Genomic DNA, 24,423 nt, shown 5'->3' with positions numbered 1-24,423 from the left:
ATTAATTTGTTATTATATATAATTTTTCCTATCAATATAGACAGATTGAATTACTATCCATTTTATCTTTGACCAATTTTCAATCTGTTCAAATTTAATGCGACCAGCACATTTGCCTTCCGTATTCAAGATAAAGGCGACATAAATTAGTCTTTGTAAGTTGTGCCGATTCGTCCCTGACCTTGTACATAAAAGGACAATTCTTGACATTAATAATTTATTAGTACAAAACTATCTCATACATGATCCATCCATCACTGGTCAGTAAAACAAGGGCAATTTTATTTTTTGTATTTTTCAGAATTGTTCTCCTACCTTTTGTGTGGAATGCACTTTTATTAAATCTTTTCCCTTTTATTCGTAGCGGAGAACCTGTTGCACGTCTATGACAAAGCTTCATAAATATATATACCTAGCTGAAAACAAAGTTAGCTACATATGTAACTCATGTAAGGTGCCTTTATAGGAAAAACTTCTCGCACATAGTATGATATCAAGCTAAGAATCTATCTCTTTAGATTATTTTAGCTCAATAGCTCACACAAAAATTAATGATTTAGCGAGATGAGTATGAAGATGGTGTGTGATTGTGTAGAACCTTTTTCAGTGTCTTTTGCTACCCTTATCTCTTTTTTTTCCCTAGTTTCTCATTAGTTGTTTAGTACAGAACCCGACTAAATTTGAATCGTGTTTGAAAAGTTCCAACCCAACAAATCCTTCCTAGTTCAAGATGGAATTTAAATACTCAGGCTTGAAAGTTTAAAAGTTCACTAGGTACAGCTTGATTTTGCTTGCAAATCGATGTGTAAATTTTGCATGATAACAAAAGTATCGCAACCCCCGAGAATCAGATATTTACCAATATAAAATATAGCCCACTTTTCAATACCAAGTTGCACCATGATCAATCAATCCAACTATATATATTATTAAAAAAAATGACAATTTGCTTATGAAACTTAATTCCTATATAAATGCATGTCTCTCATATAAGCCTAGCTAACCATCTGCTTGCCATGGCATTCACACATTCTATTCTTGTATTCTTCATAATTCAGTCCTTTTTCACTGCCTCTTATGCATTTGGTCTCTCTTCTGATGGAATTTGCAGCATCACCCCTTTTCCTAATTTTTGCAAAACTTTACTCCCTCCAAACAATTCTATTGACATCTATGACTCAGGAAGGCTCTCCATTCAGCTTTCCTTTTCAACAACTAATCAGATTATTAACTCAATTATTGATTTCCTTGATCTAAATTATCTATTACTCCCTAAAAGCACAGTGTCTGCTCTCCATGATTGTCAGTATCTACTTCGCTTAAACGCTGATTTATTATTAAATGCTGCTGATGTTGCAAAGAAAACGAATAACTCACTTGAGAATTCAGAAGCTAATGATGGTGAAACATGGCTTAGTGCAACTATTACTAATACACAAACTTGTTTGGAAGGTCTTCTAGATGCGCCTTCTGTTTTACCAGTTGCTAACCTGATTACACCTTTAATTTCTAAAGGTACGTTGTGTTGAAGTTTGTAATCATTTTTATTTGAAAAGCTTAGAGCTAGCATGATTAAAGTTACTTAATTATATTATGTCTTTAACAGGTAGTATGATGTGTAGTGTGTCACTTGCACTTTTTAAGAAAGGGTGGAATTCAGGTTCTGGTGTAGGAGATTATATAAGTGTGAGTATGCTGAAAATTAGACAAAAAGTGGTGGTGAATCCAGATGGAAGTGGGAATTATATTAGTATCAACGACGCGATCGCAGCTGCGCCAATTAATAGCATAGAAGAGGAAGGCTATTACCAGATATATGTGGTCGCTGGTGTCTACCATGAGTATGTTTCCATTACTGCAAACAAGAAGTATTTGATGATGGTTGGAGATGGCATTGACAAAACTATAATCACTGGGAATCGAAATGTACCTGATGGATGGACAACTTTTAATTCTGCCACATTTGGTAAGTTTGGAATATTTACCAGATCTTGAGTACTATAGTGCTAGAGCATAATTTATTAAAGATTTTACAGAAGAGGAAAAATCGGCCATGATAAATTTCTGTGCATATTTAGTACACCATGCAGTTCCCATGTCCTTTCTTTAAGGATTATATATTTCCTAGACGTCATATACTCTTATTTAAGCTTCTTAAATAACTAATGTAAGTGAGTCAGTTCACTTTTAATTGTCATGATTTATTTTTTCAAAGTCAAACCTTAAAAACTTTGTTCAACATTTTAAGATTTATTTTTTCATCATATTGATATTGCAATTTTTTAAGATTTAAGATATAGTTTTTGAATATCTAAATTTTTTGTTTAAAATATTGAATTAATGTAATTTATTTTAAGCTTGAAAATTTGTCAGCTTTGACTTTCAGAAAACGTACGTGGCAATTAAAAGTGGAGAAAGAAAGTATATATCATAACCAATAAAGCTTATAAAGAGGTTGAGGAATATTTGAGGTTTGTTAGAGTGGTAAAAGTTTCATATTGATTGGGAAATGGATTAGTGGTATCCTAAATCCTCCCTTATAAATTAGTTTTTGAGATTGAGCTAGTCTCAAATATCATATCTTTACATAATTGCAGAGTCAAATACATTTGTTGTGCGGAATTTGAGATAATACGAGAAAATATAAACGCAAAAAACAAGACAACAGTTTACGTGGTTCACCAATAAATTGGCTACGTCCACGGGAAGAGAGGGAGCAGTTTTATTATGGAGAGGCAAAAACAGAATTACAGAATAGGGTTTCCCATAGCGTCTATATATAGTGCTAAGCTACGCCCTAACAGGCTTGGGCCCAACATACAGAATCAACAGAAAATTAAGACCCCCGTCCTTTCTGTTTGTAGCGGGTCCGATTCAAGGCATTCAACAACATTCTTGTTTGAACTGTCGAGATGATATAAAGGTTGGTTGGGGGAAGACAAATGGGGATAAAGCCTACTTAATAAGGCCTGCAATTATAGGGAAAGAACATGCCTACTTTTTTTTAAAATTGTGTTACACATGACATTGTGAATAGACTAGTGCAATTAGGCTGTTATAGTAGCGTATTTCATTACGAGTAGTTATTCCTTTTAACATTGTTAAGGCACGTAACTTCATTTAGTATTTTTTTTTTGCATGAATCTATAATGACTGATGCAGCTGTAGATGGGCAAGGATTTGTAGCAATGAACATTACATTTAAGAACACAGCAGGAGCAGCAAAGCTCCAAGCTGTAGCCGTTCGGAATAGCGCTGATCTATCTGCGTTCTACTACTGCAGCTTTGAAGGCTACCAAGACACACTTTACACACATTCTCAGAGACAATTCTACAAGTACTGTAATATCTACGGGACTATAGATTTCATTTTTGGGAATTCAGCTGTTGTTTTCCAAAACTGTAACATATATCCGCGTCTTCCATTGCCCGGTCAGTTTAATGCAATTACAGCACAGGGCAGAACAGATATTAACCAGAACACAGGCATATCCATCCACAAATGTACCATTACTCCGTCTATTGAGTTGGCCTCCTATAGTGGCACTAAACCAGTACGGACATATTTAGGAAGACCATGGAAGGAGTATTCGAGAACTGTTTATACGCGATCATTTTTGGATAGTTTTATTCATCCTGATGGTTGGTCGATTTGGACAAATGATTTCGCGCTGAGTACGTTGTATTATGCTGAATTTAAGAACGATGGTCCTGGATCAGACACCAGTAAAAGGGTCAGATGGCATGGTTATCGCGGTGAAATTAGTTATATGGATGCATCTTCTTTCACTGTCTCTAATTTCATATTCGGGAATTATTGGCTGCCTTGGACTGGAGTCCCTTACACTGGTGGTTTATATTTATAACAAGCAAGAATTTTTTTATTTCTTTATTTGGTTGTGTTCTTCAGCTATTTTCCAAGTGATCACTCTTATCTAATTCATTATGTATTTGTTTTTTCACCTCAAATATTATATGTGATGCATTCATTTCTTGGTTTATTTAGGCTGTAAACGCGTAAATAAAGGTGTTCATATGATATTTATAGTTATTGTTAATGTTAAATAGAACTGGTGTGTTTAATGCGTGTAGAAAGAATGGATTAAAAGTTGCCAACGGAGGATGATTAAACATCACTGTTTTATCCCCGTAAGTTAAGGTTTAAAATATTGATCATTCAAAAAATAAGGAGTTAATGGATGGTGTTAAAAATCTCCTAACTTTTTGGAAGCTATAATAAGACACAAATGAACAAGTTTCAATTTTATCCTCCGTCAATATGCTTGTTTCCCTCTAAGCTTCTTATCCAGAACAGAACAATGTTTGGGGGAAAGCTATAACTTGTCTTTAGTCTCATTCGTTCTTTTTTCAGCCATTTTGAGGAGAGGGTCAAGAGCAATCCTCCAGGCCCTTCTCCGTTACAATTTGGTGAATTGCACGTGAAGCAGTAATATTTCTAATTATTTGTTTTACAATATCAAATACATTTTAAGAGTAGAGATCAAGCAATGGCGGGAAATAATCGTAAGAGGAATTTCACCATTATTGGTGTGTGTTCATTAATCTTGGTGGCTATGGTAGTTGCAGTAGTCGTAACGATGAATTGGAATGATAAAGAAGCTGAGGCTCAAGATGTTACGAGTACGAAAAAAGCTATTGAATCCATATGCCAGACTACACAGTATCAAACTACATGTGTTGAGAGCCTTGAGTCCACGGGTGAATGCTCCTCAGATCCCAAAGAACTTATCCAAAAGTCATTTCAGGTGACAATTAAGAAAATTAAGGAAGCAATTGACAATTCAACATTTATGCAAAAGCTTGAGAAGGATCCAAGAGCAAAAATGGCCCTGGAGAACTGTGAGAAGCTAGCGTTGCAAGCCGTTAATGATCTCAATAGAACACACCTCAAATTCGAAAGTTTTGAGTTCAATGACCTGAGTCATTGGATTGCTGATTTGAAGATTTGGTTGAGTGGTGCAATTACATATCAAGAATCTTGCTTGGATGGCTTTGAGGACACTACCGGAGAGGCGGGGGAGAAAATGAAAAAGGCACTGAATGTTTCTATGCAGCTAACTAGCAATGCCCTTTCAATGATCACCGAGATTTCCGATGTCTTCACAAGCCTCAACGCTGGATCCAATCGTCGTCGTCTCCTTTTCGATGATACCCCTGTTTTGGGTCATGGCATTGAGTTATTACCTGATTGGATTGATGTGGGAAGGCGCAGACTTCTTGCTGTTAACGTGTCTAACGAAATCAAACCCGATGTGGTTGTTGCCAAGGATGGATCAGGCAAATACAAGTTTATCAATGACGCTCTCAAACACATCCCGGAGCATAGAAACCAGACTTATGTTTTGTACATTAAAGAGGGTGTTTATGATGAGAAAGTGGAGATTCTTAGCACCATGTCGAATTTGGTGATCATTGGGGATGGTCCAACCAAGACCAGAATCACCGGAAACCAAAGCTTCAAAGGTGGCGTTCCAACCTATCAAACTTCAACTGTTGGTAAGTCTCGGTACACAACAAATTACTTATACATTAGTTAAATACGAGTTAGTTACTCCCTCTGTTTCATTTTATATGACATTCTTCTCTTATGGTCTATTCTTAAAAAAGGAAACAGAGGGAGTTTATTTCATAACACTACATACATAATTGTTCTTGATTGTGATTTAATAGAAGAGTAACTGTGACTATTGTAGCTATAATGGGAGATTATTTCGTTGCTAAGGACATTGGTTTCGAGAACACTGCTGGTCCAGATAAACATCAGGCCTTAGCTTTGAGAGTGGCAGCAGATAAATCAATCTTCTACAATTGCCATATGGACGGTTACCAAGACACTCTCTGTGCCCACACCTATAGACAATTTTATCGGGATTGTACGATCAGAGGCACCATCGATTTTGTTTTTGGGGATGCTGCTGCTGTGTTCCAGAACTGCACTCTCGCGGTACGAAAGCCTATGAAAGAACAACACTGCATTGTGACAGCACAAGGCAGGACAGATCTCCGTCAGCCATCGGGAATTGTCTTGCAAAACTGCAGTATTGTGGCTGATGAATCTTATAATGAGGTCAAGGGGGAAGCCAAGACATATCTTGGGCGTCCATGGAAACAGTATTCAAGAACTATCATAATGGAATCTAAAATAGATGATCTGATTCAGCCAGAGGGATGGTTGGAATGGAACAAAACATTCGCTTTTGACACACTATTCTATACTGAATTCAACAATAAAGGGTTAGGATCATCCAAAGCAGATCGTGTAACATGGTCAGGTGTTAAAGAACTTCCTATTGAACGTGTTCAACGATTCACAGCATCAAATTTCCTAGATGCGGATTTGTGGATACCATCTACTGGTGTCCCTTATACCTCAGGATTTCTCTTATCGCCACCACAATCTGATTCTTCCATCGTATACTCCCCAGTGAACGACCAAGAAAACAAAGACCTCGCCAGTGGTAAATTTCAAAACTTCTTATGAATCTCCGCATTAGACAGTTTTAAGAATTAATTACTATAAGCTTCATAAAACATTTCTAAACAACTTCTTAAAAAGAAAGAGTATCTTTTTATATAAAACCAAATGTTCGTACATATCTATCTGCCATATGCAAATGTACACACATACATCTAAACAAAACTAGAAACTATATTGAATTTGTAAAACCATCAATCAATAATAGAACTACCGCACTCCAACTTGCTGAAATTGTTTTTCTTTTTTTTAATTTCTAGTCGGATAAATTGCTTAGAACTGTAAAATTGAATTAAAAACAAAAATGAAGACTTTAACCTGTGAACATTAATGCAACAGTGGGTGGAGCTGCAGCTCCGGCGTCAGCTCCCGCAAAATCCCCGACCGATGCTCCTGCAGACGCTCCGGAGTCAGAATCGCCAGAGAAATCTCCCTCAGGATCCCCAGCGGGATCCCCGTCACAGTCTCCGGCAGCATCTCCACCAGAATCTCCGGCAGCAGATACAGATGAATATAAGGCGACAGCACAAGCACCGAGCTCAGCGGAATCTCCGAGCGGACATATTTGGCTGCAGGGTAGTGGGAGTGACGGCAGCTCCTAACAAGAAATCAGGTGATTGGGGCCTAATTGGCTTATAAGCTTTTGATGAGAATATTCATCTTCTTTGATTGGGAATTTCATTCGTTCAAATCCTCTCCAATCAACAATTTTTGCTACTATACTTGGAGATACAGGAGACCCAACTGTTGCTAACCGCTCAAACAAATAAAATCTGTGTATAGGAAAACAAAAAAAAATTCTTTTGTTGAAAAAAAAATATATTTTTGATATTTTTCTCTGTCATAATCAGACTTGTATTATATTCCTTTATTTTTAATGTCTTTGAGTATATTTAGGAATTTGTTGTGATGAATGCTTGAATATTTGATATTAGGTGAAAATAGTAAGATAATTGGATTTTCTCTTTCCCAAGTCTTTGTTGATAATTTCACAAATGAAAAAATTACGTGAATTGGTATATTTTAATAAATAATTACTAATTTTAGTGATATTTTTTATTTATTATTGTTTATGACAAAATTATATCAAATCTACAATATATATTAAAAGTGATTTATATATGCAATATATAAATTATAATTACTTTTTGAAATATATTGTGTTTCTTTGATAAAAATTTGACAGATCGTATTATAAATGTATAATAAATGTAAAATTTATCATTAAAATTTATATTATATTGTGAATAATAAATTATTCTTTTGTATATGTATTACTTATATTATAAAAAAATTAAAAGTGATCAAATAAAAAAATATTATTATTATAAATAAAAAATATTATTTTATTATAATATAATTTACGTAAGTTTCCCAAAAAAAATTATGCCAGCGTTATTGTTGGTTTAGAGGCATCTCCCTGAACTCAATTAATCTAAATTTACATTTGTAAAAATTTATTTAAGATTTAAATAAAAGTATTTGTTTAACTATGAAGGAACATATACCATTTAGTCAAAAAATAATAATAATAGCGTCATTAGTTAATGTATCTGAATCACTCATTGACGTTTATGTTTAATTTTCATTATATCTAATTTAAAAGTTTATTTGATTAAGCTTTTGAAAATTGATTAGTTTAAATTCATCAAATCTTCTTTAGAAAAAAAAGAAGTTTTTTGAAATTGTAGCCGTTCCTATTTTGTCAAATTAGGAAACACTTTTATTTATATTTAATCAGTCTTTTTAAAATGTGATTTTGAAATTGAAGATATAAATAAGTAATAATTCAGTAGAAATATATATTCTAACATTTTTCAAATATAATTATAACTTAAGTCTTAGATCTCTTGTGATAATTCAATTTAAACACATAAAAAATGGCATCATAATTTATATTGTTAAGCCCGTGCATAGCACATGCAATAGTCATCTAGTTATTTATATAAAATCTCTTACTCATCTAGTTATTTATATAAAATCTCTTAATGGAGTGAATAAATGTGAACAAGATTTGTAGTAGTACTTTCATCAATTATATTTACTTGTTATTAGGATTATCGTTTATCTTTATTAATTATTGTCTCCACCATTATCAATTATGTTTCACCATTTATTATCCTCAACTATAACTATCATTATTAATAATTAAGGATAACTTCTATCATATGATGTCTTAAAAGGCCTATATAATAAATTAGACGAAGATCATTTGTTTGTCGAGTTAGAATTTACATATCGTACTTAATTTTTTTAAAATATAATATCAAATACAGAATATTTGAATTAACTTATTTTAAGTAACTTTTTCTATTTTTGCCATACTTAAATTTTTTTTTTTAACAAAAAGCTTTAAAACAGTAATTCTCAAACGATAGTAATATAAAATAAATTAGAATATTTAGATATATCTAAAAAGTCAATCCAAAGACTATGAAATCTCTCAAATAATACTTTTATTTTTCTAAGATAAAAAGAAAAACTATAAAAGCCTTTGTCAAACAAGCCATAAATTTGAAGTTTAGAGATTTTACTTTTTTCGAATGGAATACTAGCATAATACCAAGATTACCCTCTCGAGAAACGTAAAATCCAAAGAAACGCCAAGCACATTCAACTTGCACGAGTTTGTCGTTTCTCTCCTCACAAGGGAAAAAAAAAAGCGGTCACCACATCGGCCGATTTCCATGGCCGCCTCTTCGTCCCCATCGGCGTCGGAGTCTTCATCTTCTTCAGGTCACAGGGAGCGTAAGCGTCATCGGCGCAACCGCAAAGACAAAGATAAGGACTCTCTCAAGATCCGCAAGAAGAGCCGCTCTCGCACCAAACGTCATCGTAGCCGTCATTCATCGTCCGATAGCTATTCTTATTCCTCATCATCCGAAGATTACAGGTCTAGTTATATATAATTCTTTTCTTATGGAGAATGATTTTAGGGATTTGACGATCTTGCTTTATGAAGTTAGGGTTAATTAGCCGTGTAAATTGATTCGAAGGATCAATGCTAGCTAGATATGAGTTATTCAAATGATTGCTTATTTGAAAACGTTTTGTAGTCCTAATAAGTATCGTGAGCTGCAGTGTGTTCTTCACGAAGATATTTGTCACCTTGTCAATATAAATAGATAGTGAGGTGTTCCGTAGCACCTTATCTATACCCCTTAATTAACTGTTAATTGCCGAAAACTGGATATTAAGAGTCAGACAAGTAATAAGTTATAATCAGTCAAAGTGTTCTTTAAGGGTTATGTAATGTTGGATACCTTGATTTTTTTCTATTTAAGTTAGGAAAGTTGCTTGGTGACTACTTGCAGCAAGTTGGCGTGCGATTTGGAAAAGAATGTCATCTATTTCTCAACCAAGGGAAAGAAAGTTGCTGAACTGCAGCTTGTAGTGATGTTAGCTTAAATCAAGCACAAACTAATTGCTTCGTCTATATGAATTGTCACTGACCATTTTACTCCTTTATACTCATCTCATGCTTCATGGCAATATTATGCTTATACAAATATTTTTTATTAGAAATGTATTTTTCTCTTACAATTTATTTGGGTAGAAGGATATAAGGGGTTATGAAATTGGTTCCGTGCTTGGCTTTGGGTATTAGCTAAAACAGGAAAAACTCTATACCAAAATTGCAGATTAATAATTGGGACAACTTTGTTTTGAACTAAGTGACCCTTAAAGATTAAACTACTACTAGAAAGCATAAAACCTATAGTAAATTGCTATTGTGGGGATCTGTTTAACCCAGGAATATTATCCTAAATTAGTATTTACACTAACATGTCAATTTTCAAATGTGTGATTGTTTTATATTGTGGAGGGCTCCTCTTGCTATCCTAGTAACTGCATGTCATGCTATGTCTCTGTGTTCTGCAAAATGCTTATTGATTCTAGCCTGCTGTTAGCGGGAGGTCTCAAGTCTTTATCAATTAGATGGATGCTTCCTTTTTCCTTGTAACCATCTTGTTACAACTCTTTTGCCGACAGTTCTTCAGACAGTGAGCGTGAAGCAGTCAGCAGTTCAAAAAGACACATACAGAAAGATAGAGGCACAAAGGTGGTTGCTTCAGAAGATCTGATTATTATTCATTCAAATTCAATTACATGTGTTGCTTGAAAGTTGATATATTACCAGCTTGTTGTCTTTTTAGAAGAAGAATAAAGAGAAAGGGAAAAGTCACCGGCAAAAACGTCATAAGAATAAAATTAAAGAGGTAGATTTTTGTTTTCATAATCAAGCAGTCTTCATCTATTCTGCCAGATTTCCTCTGCATTTTATGTTCTCATGTCTTACACAATTACACTGAGCATATAAAAGTTAAGAGTGTACAGTTTCACTGTCCATATGAAGTTATGAACTTCTTAGATTTCATTTATTGGGAGTAAATGCATTTGGTTACAGTATGAGATGCTTATAGTATTTTTCTGCCTGTTGTTTTTTACGGCTCTTCAAAATTGGAGCTGTGGACATGATGACTGTATGCTCGGTAACTTGCATGGTTTTGTTACTTGTTTGTGGATTATGGTGGCAATGCGAGCCATATGCAGAAGCAGCAGGTGGAAAGTAATGGCCCTGTGCAGCTCTCTAAGGTTTTACGATTTCATACTTAAAATTGTAGTTCTCTTTTAGGAATTTTCCCCCTTCTTTTTTTCACATGTGTAATCTACCAAATCCAGTTTTTAGGTCGTGACAAAGATGATGGGGTCCGTCGCAGTGCTGTCTCTGGAAAAAAGGTATGTTCATCTTTTTGGGGAACATTTCTACTAGTGTTTGTTAATACTTTGAAACATGGGTGGCATTAAAGCTGTGTTGGTTTTGTTTCTCATTGTGGAATGTCAGTGGGTTAAATGTTCTCATTTTGTAGATTCTCTTGAAGCTAGACAAGACAAAGGAGGATAAGGAAGCAGAGAGTAAACGAAATGAATTACTCAAATTCCTGAATGCAAGTTATGATTGATTATTGAAGCCTAAAAGTTGGTACAAGTTCCCCACATGTCCAAGCAAATGTTGAAGCAATGTATCAAGTATCAATGTTCTCATTGTAGAACTTGGATCATTTTGCCTTTATTGGTGAGATAGGTTCGGTTGAATTCAGCCTCCAGTTGTAGTTCAGTACCATGCTTCTGCATTTCTGCTGCTTCCAGTGTGGGAAGTTTGTGAAAACACCATAGCATTAAGCTCTCATATATGGTTTTACAATACCATACAATGTGATGTTAAATTGTTGAAGTGTTTTGGCTTATCGTTGGTGACTTTTATGGGACGAAACCACCGTTGTTTTCTGAGGAGAACCAACTTGCAAACTCAGCTCCGTCTAGTTTCAGAAACCATGTCTCGATTTTTGATATATGCTTATATTTGACTAGTACAAATTTACCCCCTCTTTTTACCCAATGTGATTAGATGATTGAAATTAAATTTGTGCTGCTAAATCTTTCTGCCTTATTGATTGAGGCAGAGCGTAGGAACTCATATGACCTTGCTTAGTGAGTAGGTTATCTCCTGTGATTTTATTTATATTAAGCATCATTTGTTCTTATTGTATGAAGTCCATCTTTGAAAAAGACTCAGGATTCTGGAGATTTTAGATGTGTTACAGTACTTACTGCAGAACAAGAAATAAAATGAATTGAAGGTATCATTGCTAGTCTTAGCCTGACTATTCATATTATTTCATAAAGGATATAATTAGAACGAAGATACTGGAAATATATTTATTGACATGGATATAGTAAACTACCTAAGACAAAATCTACTGACGTTCTTAATCATGGTAAATCTATCTATATACAACATTCTATCAGAGACACCTTGTTATTTAAAAGAAGATTCGAGATTTAATCTTGATGGATCGTTCTCAAAGGTTTTTAAAATTTTTTTAGGAAGTAGTGATTTAAAAGTTAGGTGGATTTTCACGCATTTTGGATGAACATGTTGCGTAAGAGCTGCATTAATCTTTGTAACTGAAACTTGGCTTATTTCTGATGAATATTGTGCCAAAATCAAGTTTAGGTGAAGGTTATCTTTTCTTCCTAATCCTAAACATAATAGTTGTTGATATGAATACCCAGAGTCCCAACACACATAAAATCCCAAAATTCGACTGCGCAACGCTCATCAACCAAATATTGGCACTACTTGAAATGACGAAAGGAGGTCATTAATATTATTTGATACATACAAACAACTAAAGAAGAAAAACTAAACTTACTAAAAGTAGAAGAAACAAAGCTGGGTACTTTTCTTTCTTTTTTTGCATAAACGTAAGCTGTCTCTCGTGTTACAACTCCACCTAGCACAAAAGACAAACAGCCAGCAAAGAACGGTGTTACGGTTTGCTTATCTTGAAGACTTGCTCTACCTAAGCTCATCTTTGTACTTTCCATAGACAATGACAATCTGCCAGCAACTTCACATTATTCATGCAACCTTATAATAGTAAAAAAAAATATAATATTGATCAACCTTTTCTTTTGGACATGGTCAGTTTTGTAAGGTGAATGTGTCCTCATTATTTGGAAAACCAGTTGACTACAACCATAAAAAAAAATAGTTTATTTTGACTTGTTAGGATAAAAGAATTGTTTATTTTGACCCTAGGAAGTTCTATATAAACTCTCACTTTCCAAAATTATATTCCCTTCAATGCAAACACAATCACTGTCTCTTCCTTCATATCTTCTTTTGGAATCAATCAATATGAAGTTCATACTCTTCTTTGCTTTATCCCTCTTCCTTCAAGGAGCTCTTGGTAATATCTTTAATTTCTTCGTCATCCTTGATACTCCCTAGATCAGTTTCAATTTATTCGTTTGGTAACTCTTTATTCTAAATTGATATTTTGATACATTATTTTTAGTTTAAGACCACAAAATTTAAAAAAAAAATAAAAAAATTGACAGCTTGATATAATGAACCAAATGGAGTAATAACTAACTAGCATAGTTTTGTTAATATCAACTTGATATAATGAGTTATCTTTCAGGTGAGTTGATATGCGAGGAATTACCAGTTGAAATGTGTGCGCTTTCAATTTCGTCGGACGGAAAGAGGTGTGTGCTGGAGAGTCGTCCGTCTGAAGAAGGAAATAATGAAGTGGAGTGCCAGACTTCAGAAGCATTTGCAAGTAATAAAATGTTGCAGGAATATATAGAGACAGATGAATGCGTTGGTGCATGTGGTGTTGATAGGCAATCTCTTGGCCTTTCATCAGACGCCCTTGTTGATTCTAAATTCGTTGCCAAACTCTGTTCACATCACTGTTACAACAATTGCCCCAATATTATCGATCTTTACTCTAGTGTCGCTTCTGCTGAAGGTAAGGTGTTTGGATAATATTTGATTCAAGTTGTGTTTGAAATTTTGAGAGGGAAAATTACTACTTCATTATTTGAAATATTTTTGGCCAAATTTTGAACTTGCAAAGTCATGACCTAGTGATGATTTCAAATCTTTCACATGATTGGTATTTGATTTAGTTGATACACATATGTGCAGGATTATCTTTGCCCAAAATGTGCGCATCTCAGAAAACTCGTCCACGCCGTGGAATGTCTCAGTCCGCATTCCGAAGTTCAGGTGCCGCTGCTCTGGTCGGTTATGGCGGTAGTGCTGGTCCAGTTTCTTCCGCAGATCCACCTGCCGTCGATGATCCAGCGACTGGTGCAGCGTCTCCTGCCGGCAATGATCCAGTGACTGGTGCAGATTCTCCTGCCGGCAATGATCCAGTGACTGGTTCAGCGTCTCCTGCCGGCAATGATCCGGTGACTGATGCAGATTCTCCTGCCGGCAATGATCCAGTGACTGATGCAGCTCCTCCTCCTTCTCAATATTGAGTTGATTATATATTGTGCTACTAATAAATGTGTACAACATATGTACACACACGTATCTACGTTATCGCAATATGTATATCTATCACAATTATCTCTCTGATGATGTGATAGATACATTTATTTCTCGTATTATAAAGAGTCACTTGTTTATGCTATGGTTGATTGTATACATGTGTAATTCCCTCACTAAAAAAAAAAAAAAACTCTAATAAAGCAACTTGATATATATAGTAGTAGAAACAAAACGTGCAGATAATATTAATGGACCTCTTCTCTAGTCATTCACCAGGTGCAGTTGGTCCGAGGGCTTTCACAAGTAAATAGTACTATGAATGAAACACTTTGATTTCACTGGAACTTCAAATGGTATTTAAATCACATAGTGTCTTAATCCTATTGATCAAAATCGTGAAGTTACGACTCTCGCCGTTTCTATTTATATTTTGTCATTTTTTATTTCACATGCATTAAGAAATTAAATAAATTTACTATTATACCCTTATTTTGAATTTATAAACTGACAAGTATTATGAAACAATTATTTGTAGTAAAGATGACATATAAAAAGGAAAGGATAGAGTAATTTTTTAGAAAAAATTGAGTAGAATTGTCTGGTATATATTATCCTATTATTACACAAATATTATGATATACACGCCAAATTTTACTTGTGTATATTCTGAATATACAAAAATATGAAGGTAAGGAAGCCAGGGGGAGCCACCTTAGGCGAAGGGTGTTCCGATATACACCTTTCGTCAAAAAATTATATGGTGTCCATAAAATTAAGTGTTAGTAATTAATATGAGTGTATATTTTATTTTATACACTCATAACACAACTGAAAGGAAAATTGTACATTCTTCACCGAGTTTCTAGCCACTGAAGAAATGATTTCGAAAATAAATTGTTTCATAAGCATAAAGACTTACTATTAGTTTTTAATTTCTTTGGAATTGTCTTTCTTTAGTCGTATAACACTATCAATTATCATCGTCTCACTAAGGCCCAGCCCACTAAGACCAAGTAATGGGATTGAATGGACTTACCCGTTTAGAACCCGGCCCAAAATCCCATTCATAGGTTCGTCCCATACCATTTAGTTTTGAATTTTCTTTTTAATCAACACAAACGGCTCTTTACTTGAACACCCTTCGTTAAAAAATTATACGATGTATATAAAAAATCATGTGAAGTATATATTCTAAACAAGAAGAAGAAAAACTGTTTTTACCGTCGTGTGAAATCTTTTTTTTTTTTGGTAATGTGCTCACTGCTCTTATATCTGCTCCCATATATTTCATTAATCACAATGATATTTATTAATTACATATGTTTGCCAGAAATGTCATTTATTTTTGCTGCATGTATAATTGCAGTTTTCTGCAATCATTAAGGAGGACCATGTGGTTATGAATTAATTATGACGTGTTTGAGTTGAACAAACTGTATTGATGTATTGATGTTATATTTAGTTCAACACTTTCTAAAAGCTAAGAGTATCGATCAAATTTTACCCCTCTGTACATTATTAATTGTTATGCTTTTCATTTTTAGTTAAAATATAAAAATTTTAATTAATATTTTACCATATATTTTTAATCATGTTATTATACAAAAAATTGCAATTTGTAGTACTTTTTATTTAGTTTTTAAACATTTAAATTTTTTGTTCAAAATATTAAACTAATGTACTATAATTTAACTTTTGAATATTAGTTAAAAACATTTTTAAAAAATATAACATGACAAATAAAAATAAACGAATGACATAATTTTAGAAAATAAGTATATTTAACTTTGGGAAATTGAAATTAATTCAGTAGTTTGGTTAACATTTGTAGAAATCTATCATTTATTTCTTTGATGAAGGTGATACATGATCTTTACCAAAAGAAGGAGATTAATTAATTAAGAAAAGACGAGAAATAATAAATGATACGGCAATAATAATGAGGTTGGTGGGCATATGGTGGTTTATCTACTTCCCTCTATTATCACGAAGTCCTTAATCACTGAATTTATCTTTTTATTACTCTATCCGTCCATTTTTAATTGTTTATATTATTAAAAATATATTTTTTTCGTTTTATTTTAATATCATCTACTTTTATAAATAGTTGATTCATATTACTTGTCATTTCATAAAATCAAGATAAAATACATCAAATTTCTCCTGAATTTGGCACGAAAACTCGCTTTAGTACTTAAACTACACGGATAGTTATTTACCCCCCTAATTTCTTTTCAAGTGAATTAAAATACACCCTAATATAATAATACAAGTCTCACAATGGCAAGTGCATTTCACACACGTCATGTCATCGATACGTCAGTGCCACATTAGCATCACGTCATTGCCACATCAACATTCCATTCAACATATTTAAATTTTGATTTTTAATTCTTTTTTATTTCTTTTTATCTGCTCACAATTTTAGAAAGTAAAAAAAAAACTCAAAAAATAAGAATTAATATAAGAAAAATAATCTATAAAAATCAATTGAAAGAGATTCAAATTCTCAAAACCATTTGTGAAACACTCAATTTTTAAGACACAAAATTAAAACAAATAAATGATAACTACTAAAATTTTCATTTGAAATGAAAATTTGTAGAGTTTCGTTGAGCATAACTTCAAGTTCATCACATTCAAATCTTGCCATAAAGACATTAATTTGAAGCAAGAACAAATTGATGACTTTTCAAATTTTTCTTTGTTCATCACATTTTTTGAATTTATCGATAGAAATTAAAGGAAATGAGGATGGGATGGATCCGTCTTGAAGAAGGAGAAAAATATGAAAAGTATAACAAAGAAAAAGATAAGAGATAAGAGATAGGAAGACAAATAAATAGGGTAGGAGTGGGGGTTCGTTGGAGGTGGAGGTATCGAAGAAGAAGAAAGGGTAGTGCAAGTGGTGGAAGAGGTGGATTGTGTGTGAGGAGGATGAAAGGACGGGAGGTGGGGTTGGGGTTGGTGGTACTAAAGGTTGGGGGTGGTAGGGTATGAAGAAGATGAAACAAAAAAATTATTGGATAAAATAAAAATAAGTTGGGGTCCACTCATTCTTTTTTTCCTTACTGTTTTATGCGCCTCGGTTTTTTTGCTTGCCATGTTAGCAATTTGGGTGTATTTTAATTCACTTGAAAAGAGATTAGGGGAGTAAATAATTATCCGTGTAGTTTAAGTACTAAAGCGAGTTTTCGTGTCAAATTCAGGAGGAATTTAGTAAATTTTCCCTAAAATCAATGCACAAGTTATTATATTGTTTCCTTTTTTACCTTGTAAGTTATTAGCCTTGAAAATATATATTTGACCAACTTAGAAAAGCTAACTAAATGATTCATTTTCATTGATTAATTAACTAATCAAAATAAATTAATTCATATTTATTGACTGAAAACTTGAGTCTTAAAAAAATTTAAATAAGTGTAGAAGGATAAAATTACATCATATCTTAATGCGAGTATAAAGTATGAGACGAAAGGAGTAGTTGCTACCTTTATTTATCGGCCAATCTCAAAAATCAAGAGACAAATTACAATTTACTGTTACAATTAAAGATTATTCATTTTTTAATATTTAGATGACTTATACTTACTCTATTCATATTTATTTGTTAATTTTTAAAATAGATCTTAATTTTTTACTTTTTATTTAAATATCAAAAAAATTTCGGTTATGTTTCACCTTCAAAATTACTTATTTTTCAAATCATTATTTAATAAAAGATAATTTATAAAATACATTCAATAATCTTTTTTCTTATTGAATATGACAAGTCAATATATGACAAACAAAAATAAATAAAAAATACTACTCAAATAAAATCATCCCAATGTTCATTATATTTAAAAAATATCAAATCAAACCTAATCAAATAAACGAGAATATTGCGATATGATGCGGGAATAAGTACTTCTTAAGATATAATTCCATTATCAACTCTGGAGACCCCACTCTTTCATCTTTCTATATAATTCCTTTTTTTTTTTCGAATATATAATTAAAATAAAATATTAAAAAAGGCCCATCACTTTTGTAAATCAATATTTTCAAATCAAATTTGTCTCCACCAGAAAATAAAAAGTCAAACTTAGCTTGTTATGGTGAGATGACGTGCCTTCATCAATACAAAATCAGTATAAAGTTTGATAGATGCAGTCTATTCATGGGACATGTGAATATAATACTTAAATTAACAGCAAAAGGTCTAAAATGACCTCCACAAAATATCAAAACGAACAAATTTATGCAGTCTATTCATGGGACACACACTGTCATTTCCACCAGAAAAAAACGTTTGCCTAACACTTGTTAGAGGAAAAAGTAATTAAAAATTTCGTTTAGCCTAACTCAAATCTAATTCATCAAATGATGACCGTTAAAAATTATAAATAGATTAATTTCCTATCTCACATGAATTAATGTGAGATAACTCAATCCCTCCCCCAACCCACCAAAATCTCTCCTACGTTAAGGTCACAATTCGAGTTTTTAATAGTTAACACTGATGATACAATAAGAAATGAATTCTAAATCAAATTGAATTTGAAAAATCAACTCATAAAACGAGAATTATTCAAAATTCATTTAAGAACATCGAATTCCCGTCCCACAAAAGATGGATGGCTCAACACATGTTTGCTTTGCATCGTCAAACAAAAAATACAAATTTTAGCTTTTCAACTACTTCCAACCAAGAAATAAATGGGTGTGGATACCTTCCAATTAAATACATAAAATGGATTCTAATAATTTGAGTTTCCAGGCTACAAGCACGCAGTCGCAATTAAAAAGAATTATTTCACGTTTTGATATACTATTGTAGAGTGCCTAACATTTCAACGACAACAATTTATAATTAGAAATCAAACTAATGAGTACGTATTACCCATGGAAAAAAGAATTAACATAAATGGGAGTCCATTCGTATTGCTATATCAATTGCTCCTATATGACATAAAGTTTATATTCATTCTCAATTAATATTGGTTCTCTATACAACCACCCCTTTCACAAAAAGGGGAAAAAAGTGGATCGTTAATACTCATATTATATCAAAGTTCCTTTTTGAAAATAAAGGGAGTCTGTTACTGGGCTATTGATTATTTCTTTTGCTCCAAATTACATTATATTCTCTAAAAATTAATAGTTCATAGTATTTTCTTTATTCATGATATGACCTTCTACTACTCATATTATATCATACGCTTATATATCATTAAATTTACGCCTCAAATTTTAAAACATGTCTTATAAATTTATAGCTTTATAATTATATAAATGTATAAAAATTTCAACATGTAATTTTTTAATTCTTAAATTTTCTATATAATCAAATATTAATATTAGTACTCATAATGCCTTCCCTTAGGGGACATATATCCTATAAAATAAAATGAAAAAAAACTCGATTCCTCCACACCCCAAAATTACATACCCTGCTAAATAGTTGGGTGCGTTACAAGGCACTAGCGTGGCATTCATATAATATAACACATAGATATAAACTTCTCGAAAAAGAATACATGACATTCAGAGTTCAGACCAAACAATTTTTAAACATTATCAACACCTCATTATATAAGAAAGATCATAATATCTAAGACATAAAAAAAAAGATAAGTAGTCAAACACCATTTTCAATTAAAATGCGTACACTATGTTCCTAATTACTTGTTCGTTTTTAAATTAATATATAATAAAAAAATAATTATTGATACAATAAATTTATCATTTTATTTTTATTAATTCTATAATAAATAAATTTATATTTTTAAAGATAATTAATTAAAAATAAATAAATATAATTAATTAGAAATATTTTTTTTTTTTAAAAAAAGAAAAAGTAATCAGGATCGATAAATATTTTGAAAAACACCCAGTAATATAGTTAAGCCGCCTGGTTCCGATGCACCATTATTTAGAGCCACGAATATTATGGCAGGCGCATTTATTTACGTTCATCAGTCACCATCACGCCTTCCTCTTTTACTTTCCTTATAACTACCCTTTAAATATACACATAATATACTTTTCCTATCATTAAAAAACAAAGCAACTGTGTCTACAACAAAGAAAAAACAATGGAAGGCATTGAGCACAGAACATTGAACGTTAATGGCATCAACATGCATGTAGCTGAAAAAGGCAAAGGCCCCGTAGTTCTCTTCCTCCACGGCTTCCCCGAGCTATGGTACACGTGGCGCCACCAGATTGTAGCCTTGGCTGACCAAGGCTACCGTGCGGTGGCGCCCGATTTACGTGGCTACGGGGACACGGACGCACCTAAGGAAGTCACGAGCTATACTTATTTTCACGTAGTGGGTGATTTGGTTGCGCTTATTGAGTCGTTAGGTGTTGAGAGTGTGTTTTTAGTGGCGCATGATTGGGGTGCTATGATTGGTTGGTACTTGTGTATGTTTAGGCCTGATTTAGTCAAGGCATATGTTTGTCTTAGTGTGCCTTTTAGGCCAAGGAATCCTAAAATGAAACCTATTCCTACTATGAGAGCTTTCCTCGGAGATGATTACTACATGTGCAGATTTCAGGTATGATTACTAGTAATGTTTCTCTTTGAATTATTACTTACTCGTTTTGATTTGATTGAGCAGACATAACGTCTGCATGCACTCTAATGACGAGATTTCATTGGATCGGTTGTTGCTTTTGTGATTGTTGTTGATTGTAACCGACAGTGCGTACAAATAAAGGGCTACACAATTAGTGAAATTTAACCAATTATGAAGCTTATTTGTCTTACTTTCACGTTCTCAATTTCACTATCCATAGATCATTATTTCTAATTTTTTAAAAATAAATAATGTTTTATACCTTTATTGCTTTGCAAGCAAAAGTTTAAGTTTAACAGATATTTTGTTTAATAGCTTTATTTCTAAGCACATCCGTTTTTCAAAAAGAAATCTTGTTAAAAGTACTTTTACTTGATTAGAATATGTTTTATATCTTCTATTTTTTTCCCAAAGTATTGATTTATACTTTTCTAGTACGTCCTTTGAACTTTTAGATTTTTTAAGCTTCTAAAATACTGATGACAAAAGAGTAGTTAAAAGAAATTTGTTTGTAGTACATTATGGACTTGTAGTTTCCAAGAAAGAGCAGAGTAGATCCAAATTAAAGTTCCTTGTTAAATAGAGAAAGTAAAGTTGGCACTGACCACTGTTATTGTCAAATCTGGCTATCCAATACAGTCCTCTTATTTTTATACAGATTGGCTCAAAATGGGGTCCAATTATATTTGCAGCACTAACATAGAGTGTTTGGTTGCTGGTGCAGTGGATTTTAATGATGTAACGTGCATGAGTATTTAATCTGAGGGTGTTATTTTATTTTGATCATAATAAAAATAGCTTTTAATTTTAATAAATATATGCACTTACTATTTACAGGTACAAAGAATGTTAAATGATGCTAAAATTATGTTTTTACAATAATTAAATTATTATTAATTAACTATCCTTATCAATCAGTTTTTATGTAGTGTTTGTTCGTTTAACATATATAGACAAACATATAGATTTTCTGGTAGAAGTGTTTTTTGTATTTTTGGTACCTCATCTAAACTAATCTGTTAGTTTAACTTACTAATTTGGAGAAAGTTGTAAGTGTCCGTGGACCGGAATATACGAATTAAATCAGTGCACTTACGAGTGTCTATTTTGTCCTAAATACTTATAGAGTATTAGGACTTTATAAAAATGTCTGATAGAGAGTGATGTTCGATAGCTCATTATATTGTCAGTAAAAATTTTGATAACTTAATATGAAATTACTATGTTACATTGTCGTGTACATCGCCAACGATGCTTCTACCTACCAGGATCAAGATCTTATCAGATAAAGTTGAAAATAAGCCAAGTGGGGTGACTGATGCTGGCTCAATAAATGCTTCTCTCCTCGTTAGAATTATCACGTGAATATATCTTGCTATAATTGGTTGGTTAGGGCGGTTGAAAGACCTACCTATATTAATGACTCCCACTGCCCAATTTATATTTAGATTTCGCGTTTGGAATTTGACTAAATTTTAATTTGGTGATGGTATAGTTTGCTCGGAGCGGTGATCACTTGAGACTATTGATTAAGTATGGAGCAGTCTTGTCAATACATCAGATCTCATTATACTGCTATTATTATAAAAACTGATACGAAGTGATAAGTCTAAACTTGATTTTGTGATTTGATTATGTAATGAGGGCTTAATGTAAGATTTTTGATATTAGGACCCAGGGATGGAAGATGAGATAGCCAAATACGGCAGTGAAGCAATACTGAAAAAGATATTGATAGATAGAACACCAGGACCACCTCGTTTACCCAAGGAGAACCCCTTTGGTATTTCCACTAATGATAAGTTGCCTTTATGGCTTTCTCAAGATGATCTCAACTACTACTCTACCAAATTTGACCAAAAGGGCTTCACTGGAGGACTAAACTACTACCGCGCTCTTGATTTGTACGTTCCATTGAACCCTAATTCTATTCTAATTTGAATGTGATTTATGTGTTTCTTAAACCGTAATGTTGAATTTTCTTTGGGCAGGAACTGGGAGCTGACAGCCCCATGGACAGGGGTGAAAGTGAATGTTCCTGTGAAATTTGTGGTTGGTGATTTGGATGTGGTGTACACAACACCAGGAGTAAAAGAGTACGTGCATGGAGGAGGTTTCAAGAAGGACGTGCCCATGTTGGAGGGTGTTGTTGTGTTGGAGGGAGCTGCCCATTTCATTAATCAAGAGAGAGCTCAAGAGACTAACTCTCACATTTATGATTTCATTAACAAGTTCTGATCTAAATGTGTTACTCCTTTTTTTGTTTCAACTTATGATGTAGTACTGCTTTTTGATCACTTCTGGTTACTCAGTTCGGCACAATGTTGGTTTTGAAGTTTTATTTGAGTGGTTGGTCACAATTGTTATTCAACGTCTGTGGTTTCATAAATTTTAATTGTTATGACTAGAGCACTCCCTTTCTCCAGCATAATTGATAGAAATGGAACGCTCAACTCATATTATAAACGTCACGGCTGCTGAGACTTCATGCAAACTAAAATTCAATTAAATAATTTTTGATAGATGAACAATGAGCGATGACTCTAATCACACTAGCCTAAAATGTGACATGTAGTTATAAGTGGTAAACTAAAATCTAAGATCTATAGTTTCCAACCCAAGTGTTAGTTTCACGTTTATTCACTGAAATTTACATTGCAAAGTCTTTTCCAATATTGAACAACCTGATTTTACGAATGGGCAACGGTAAATGACTGGGAAACATTCACATATAGCCACTTAAAAATAATAAATTACTCTCCATAACTATAGCTTGATAATTACAATTTGTAACTACATGTTATATGGAGGAGAGAGGGGAAAAAGAGTGGGAGAAAGGTGAATTGTATATGTATATTGGTTAGATAATTGTATATTATATATATTATTTGTGTATATAGCAAAAGAGATTGGAAGAGGAAGGCAAAGAGGCGAGCGAGAATGGGAGAGGGAGAAGAGAGGCGAGCGAGATTGAGAAAGGGAGGAGAGAGGCGAGCGAGAGAGGTCAAAGAGTGGAAGAGAAGTAAATTGTATATATATAGGTTAAAAATTGTATTACATATCTATTTGTATATGGTAGCGAATTATACATATACACACACAACTAATTATACAAACTCAAAGTCAGCTCATATAATTAATGTATAATGTTAGTCGAAAGTAGTAATTATAGTAAACTATAGCTATGATAAATAATTAAATAGTATAAACAATGAAACTTTCGAAGCAATATAACAGCTCATCTGAAATTGGTATTATATTTATCAATTGAATATTATCAAAACATCAAATTAACACATAATTGTACAGTAAATGTGAAAGGCGAGGATGTACCACAGTAACAAACCCAAAGGCAGAGTATTTCAGTCAAGAAGTAAAATACGGAGGCAAGTGGTCGTTGATTTCAGTGACAAGAAGTGAAGCAGTGCAGATATACTATTGTAAACGGAGACTTGAGGATTGATCTATAGCTTAGGAAGAGAAAGCCAAACAAACAAATGGAATCC

At 33.0% G+C, this 24,423-nt stretch overlaps 5 protein-coding genes across 6 annotated transcripts; all 5 read left to right on the top strand.

The window, feature by feature from the left end:
- The first annotated feature begins 823 nt into the window (after nt 1-823).
- LOC101245007 (pectinesterase-like) lies at nt 824-4,070 on the top strand. The gene is made up of 3 exons (XM_004231239.5): nt 824-1,515; nt 1,607-1,966; nt 3,163-4,070. The coding sequence occupies exons 1-3, from the start codon at nt 975-977 to the stop codon at nt 3,864-3,866; spliced, it is 1,605 nt and encodes a 534-aa protein (XP_004231287.2). The 5' UTR covers nt 824-974; the 3' UTR covers nt 3,867-4,070.
- Nucleotides 4,071-4,174: 104 nt separating this feature from the next.
- Nucleotides 4,175-7,396, top strand: LOC101260576 (pectinesterase). Its single transcript, XM_019211533.3, has 3 exons — nt 4,175-5,517; nt 5,715-6,479; nt 6,836-7,396. Exons 1-3 carry the CDS (start codon nt 4,509-4,511, stop codon nt 7,096-7,098), a joined length of 2,037 nt encoding a protein of 678 aa, XP_019067078.1. The 5' UTR covers nt 4,175-4,508; the 3' UTR covers nt 7,099-7,396.
- A 1,575-nt stretch (nt 7,397-8,971) lies between these two features.
- Nucleotides 8,972-11,875, top strand: LOC101260273 (uncharacterized). 2 transcript variants are annotated; one of them, XM_019211531.3, is made up of 6 exons: nt 8,972-9,389; nt 10,490-10,559; nt 10,657-10,716; nt 11,051-11,092; nt 11,180-11,236; nt 11,368-11,875. In XM_019211531.3, the coding sequence occupies exons 1-6, from the start codon at nt 9,184-9,186 to the stop codon at nt 11,458-11,460; spliced, it is 528 nt and encodes a 175-aa protein (XP_019067076.1). In that variant the 5' UTR covers nt 8,972-9,183; the 3' UTR covers nt 11,461-11,875. The 2 variants fall into 2 exon arrangements, with proteins under 2 accessions (XP_019067076.1, XP_004230260.1); XM_004230212.5 differs by having other exon boundaries at nt 10,654-10,716.
- Nucleotides 11,876-12,988: 1,113 nt separating this feature from the next.
- On the top strand, nt 12,989-14,493 carry LOC101259981 (uncharacterized). The gene is made up of 3 exons (XM_004230211.5): nt 12,989-13,254; nt 13,489-13,821; nt 14,001-14,493. Exons 1-3 carry the CDS (start codon nt 13,149-13,151, stop codon nt 14,336-14,338), a joined length of 777 nt encoding a protein of 258 aa, XP_004230259.1. The 5' UTR covers nt 12,989-13,148; the 3' UTR covers nt 14,339-14,493.
- Nucleotides 14,494-20,241: 5,748 nt separating this feature from the next.
- On the top strand, nt 20,242-23,288 carry LOC101259675 (uncharacterized). Its single transcript, XM_004230210.5, has 3 exons — nt 20,242-20,896; nt 22,589-22,821; nt 22,909-23,288. Exons 1-3 carry the CDS (start codon nt 20,432-20,434, stop codon nt 23,153-23,155), a joined length of 945 nt encoding a protein of 314 aa, XP_004230258.1. The 5' UTR covers nt 20,242-20,431; the 3' UTR covers nt 23,156-23,288.
- Nucleotides 23,289-24,423: the final 1,135 nt, after the last annotated feature.

The sequence above is a fragment of the Solanum lycopersicum genome, chromosome 1 (assembly GCF_036512215.1).
Source record: "Solanum lycopersicum chromosome 1, SLM_r2.1".
Taxonomy (NCBI): Eukaryota; Viridiplantae; Streptophyta; class Magnoliopsida; order Solanales; family Solanaceae; genus Solanum; species Solanum lycopersicum.
This window is presented reverse-complemented; position numbering and strand designations above follow the sequence as displayed.

What these genes read in the sequence shown, in the direction of transcription:
- LOC101245007 (XM_004231239.5), top strand. Translation starts at nt 975, where the DNA reads ATGCATGTCTCTCATATAAGCCTAGCTAACCATCTGCTTGCCATGGCA. An exon ending in TACACCTTTAATTTCTAAAG is followed by an intron (nt 1,516 to 1,606) that starts GTACGTTGTGTT and finishes TGTCTTTAACAG; the next exon opens with GTAGTATGATGTGTAGTGTG. An exon ending in TTTTAATTCTGCCACATTTG is followed by an intron (nt 1,967 to 3,162) that starts GTAAGTTTGGAA and finishes TGACTGATGCAG; the next exon opens with CTGTAGATGGGCAAGGATTT.
- LOC101260576 (XM_019211533.3), top strand. Translation starts at nt 4,509, where the DNA reads ATGGCGGGAAATAATCGTAAGAGGAATTTCACCATTATTGGTGTGTGT. An exon ending in CTATCAAACTTCAACTGTTG is followed by an intron (nt 5,518 to 5,714) that starts GTAAGTCTCGGT and finishes TGACTATTGTAG; the next exon opens with CTATAATGGGAGATTATTTC. An exon ending in AAACAAAGACCTCGCCAGTG is followed by an intron (nt 6,480 to 6,835) that starts GTAAATTTCAAA and finishes TTAATGCAACAG; the next exon opens with TGGGTGGAGCTGCAGCTCCG.
- LOC101259981 (XM_004230211.5), top strand. Translation starts at nt 13,149, where the DNA reads ATGCAAACACAATCACTGTCTCTTCCTTCATATCTTCTTTTGGAATCA. An exon ending in CTTCCTTCAAGGAGCTCTTG is followed by an intron (nt 13,255 to 13,488) that starts GTAATATCTTTA and finishes GTTATCTTTCAG; the next exon opens with GTGAGTTGATATGCGAGGAA. An exon ending in TAGTGTCGCTTCTGCTGAAG is followed by an intron (nt 13,822 to 14,000) that starts GTAAGGTGTTTG and finishes ACATATGTGCAG; the next exon opens with GATTATCTTTGCCCAAAATG.
- LOC101260273 (XM_004230212.5), top strand. Translation starts at nt 9,184, where the DNA reads ATGGCCGCCTCTTCGTCCCCATCGGCGTCGGAGTCTTCATCTTCTTCA. An exon ending in TCATCATCCGAAGATTACAG is followed by an intron (nt 9,390 to 10,489) that starts GTCTAGTTATAT and finishes TTTTGCCGACAG; the next exon opens with TTCTTCAGACAGTGAGCGTG. An exon ending in GCCCTGTGCAGCTCTCTAAG is followed by an intron (nt 11,093 to 11,179) that starts GTTTTACGATTT and finishes TACCAAATCCAG; the next exon opens with TTTTTAGGTCGTGACAAAGA.
- LOC101259675 (XM_004230210.5), top strand. Translation starts at nt 20,432, where the DNA reads ATGGAAGGCATTGAGCACAGAACATTGAACGTTAATGGCATCAACATG. An exon ending in ACTACATGTGCAGATTTCAG is followed by an intron (nt 20,897 to 22,588) that starts GTATGATTACTA and finishes TTTTGATATTAG; the next exon opens with GACCCAGGGATGGAAGATGA. An exon ending in TACTACCGCGCTCTTGATTT is followed by an intron (nt 22,822 to 22,908) that starts GTACGTTCCATT and finishes TTCTTTGGGCAG; the next exon opens with GAACTGGGAGCTGACAGCCC.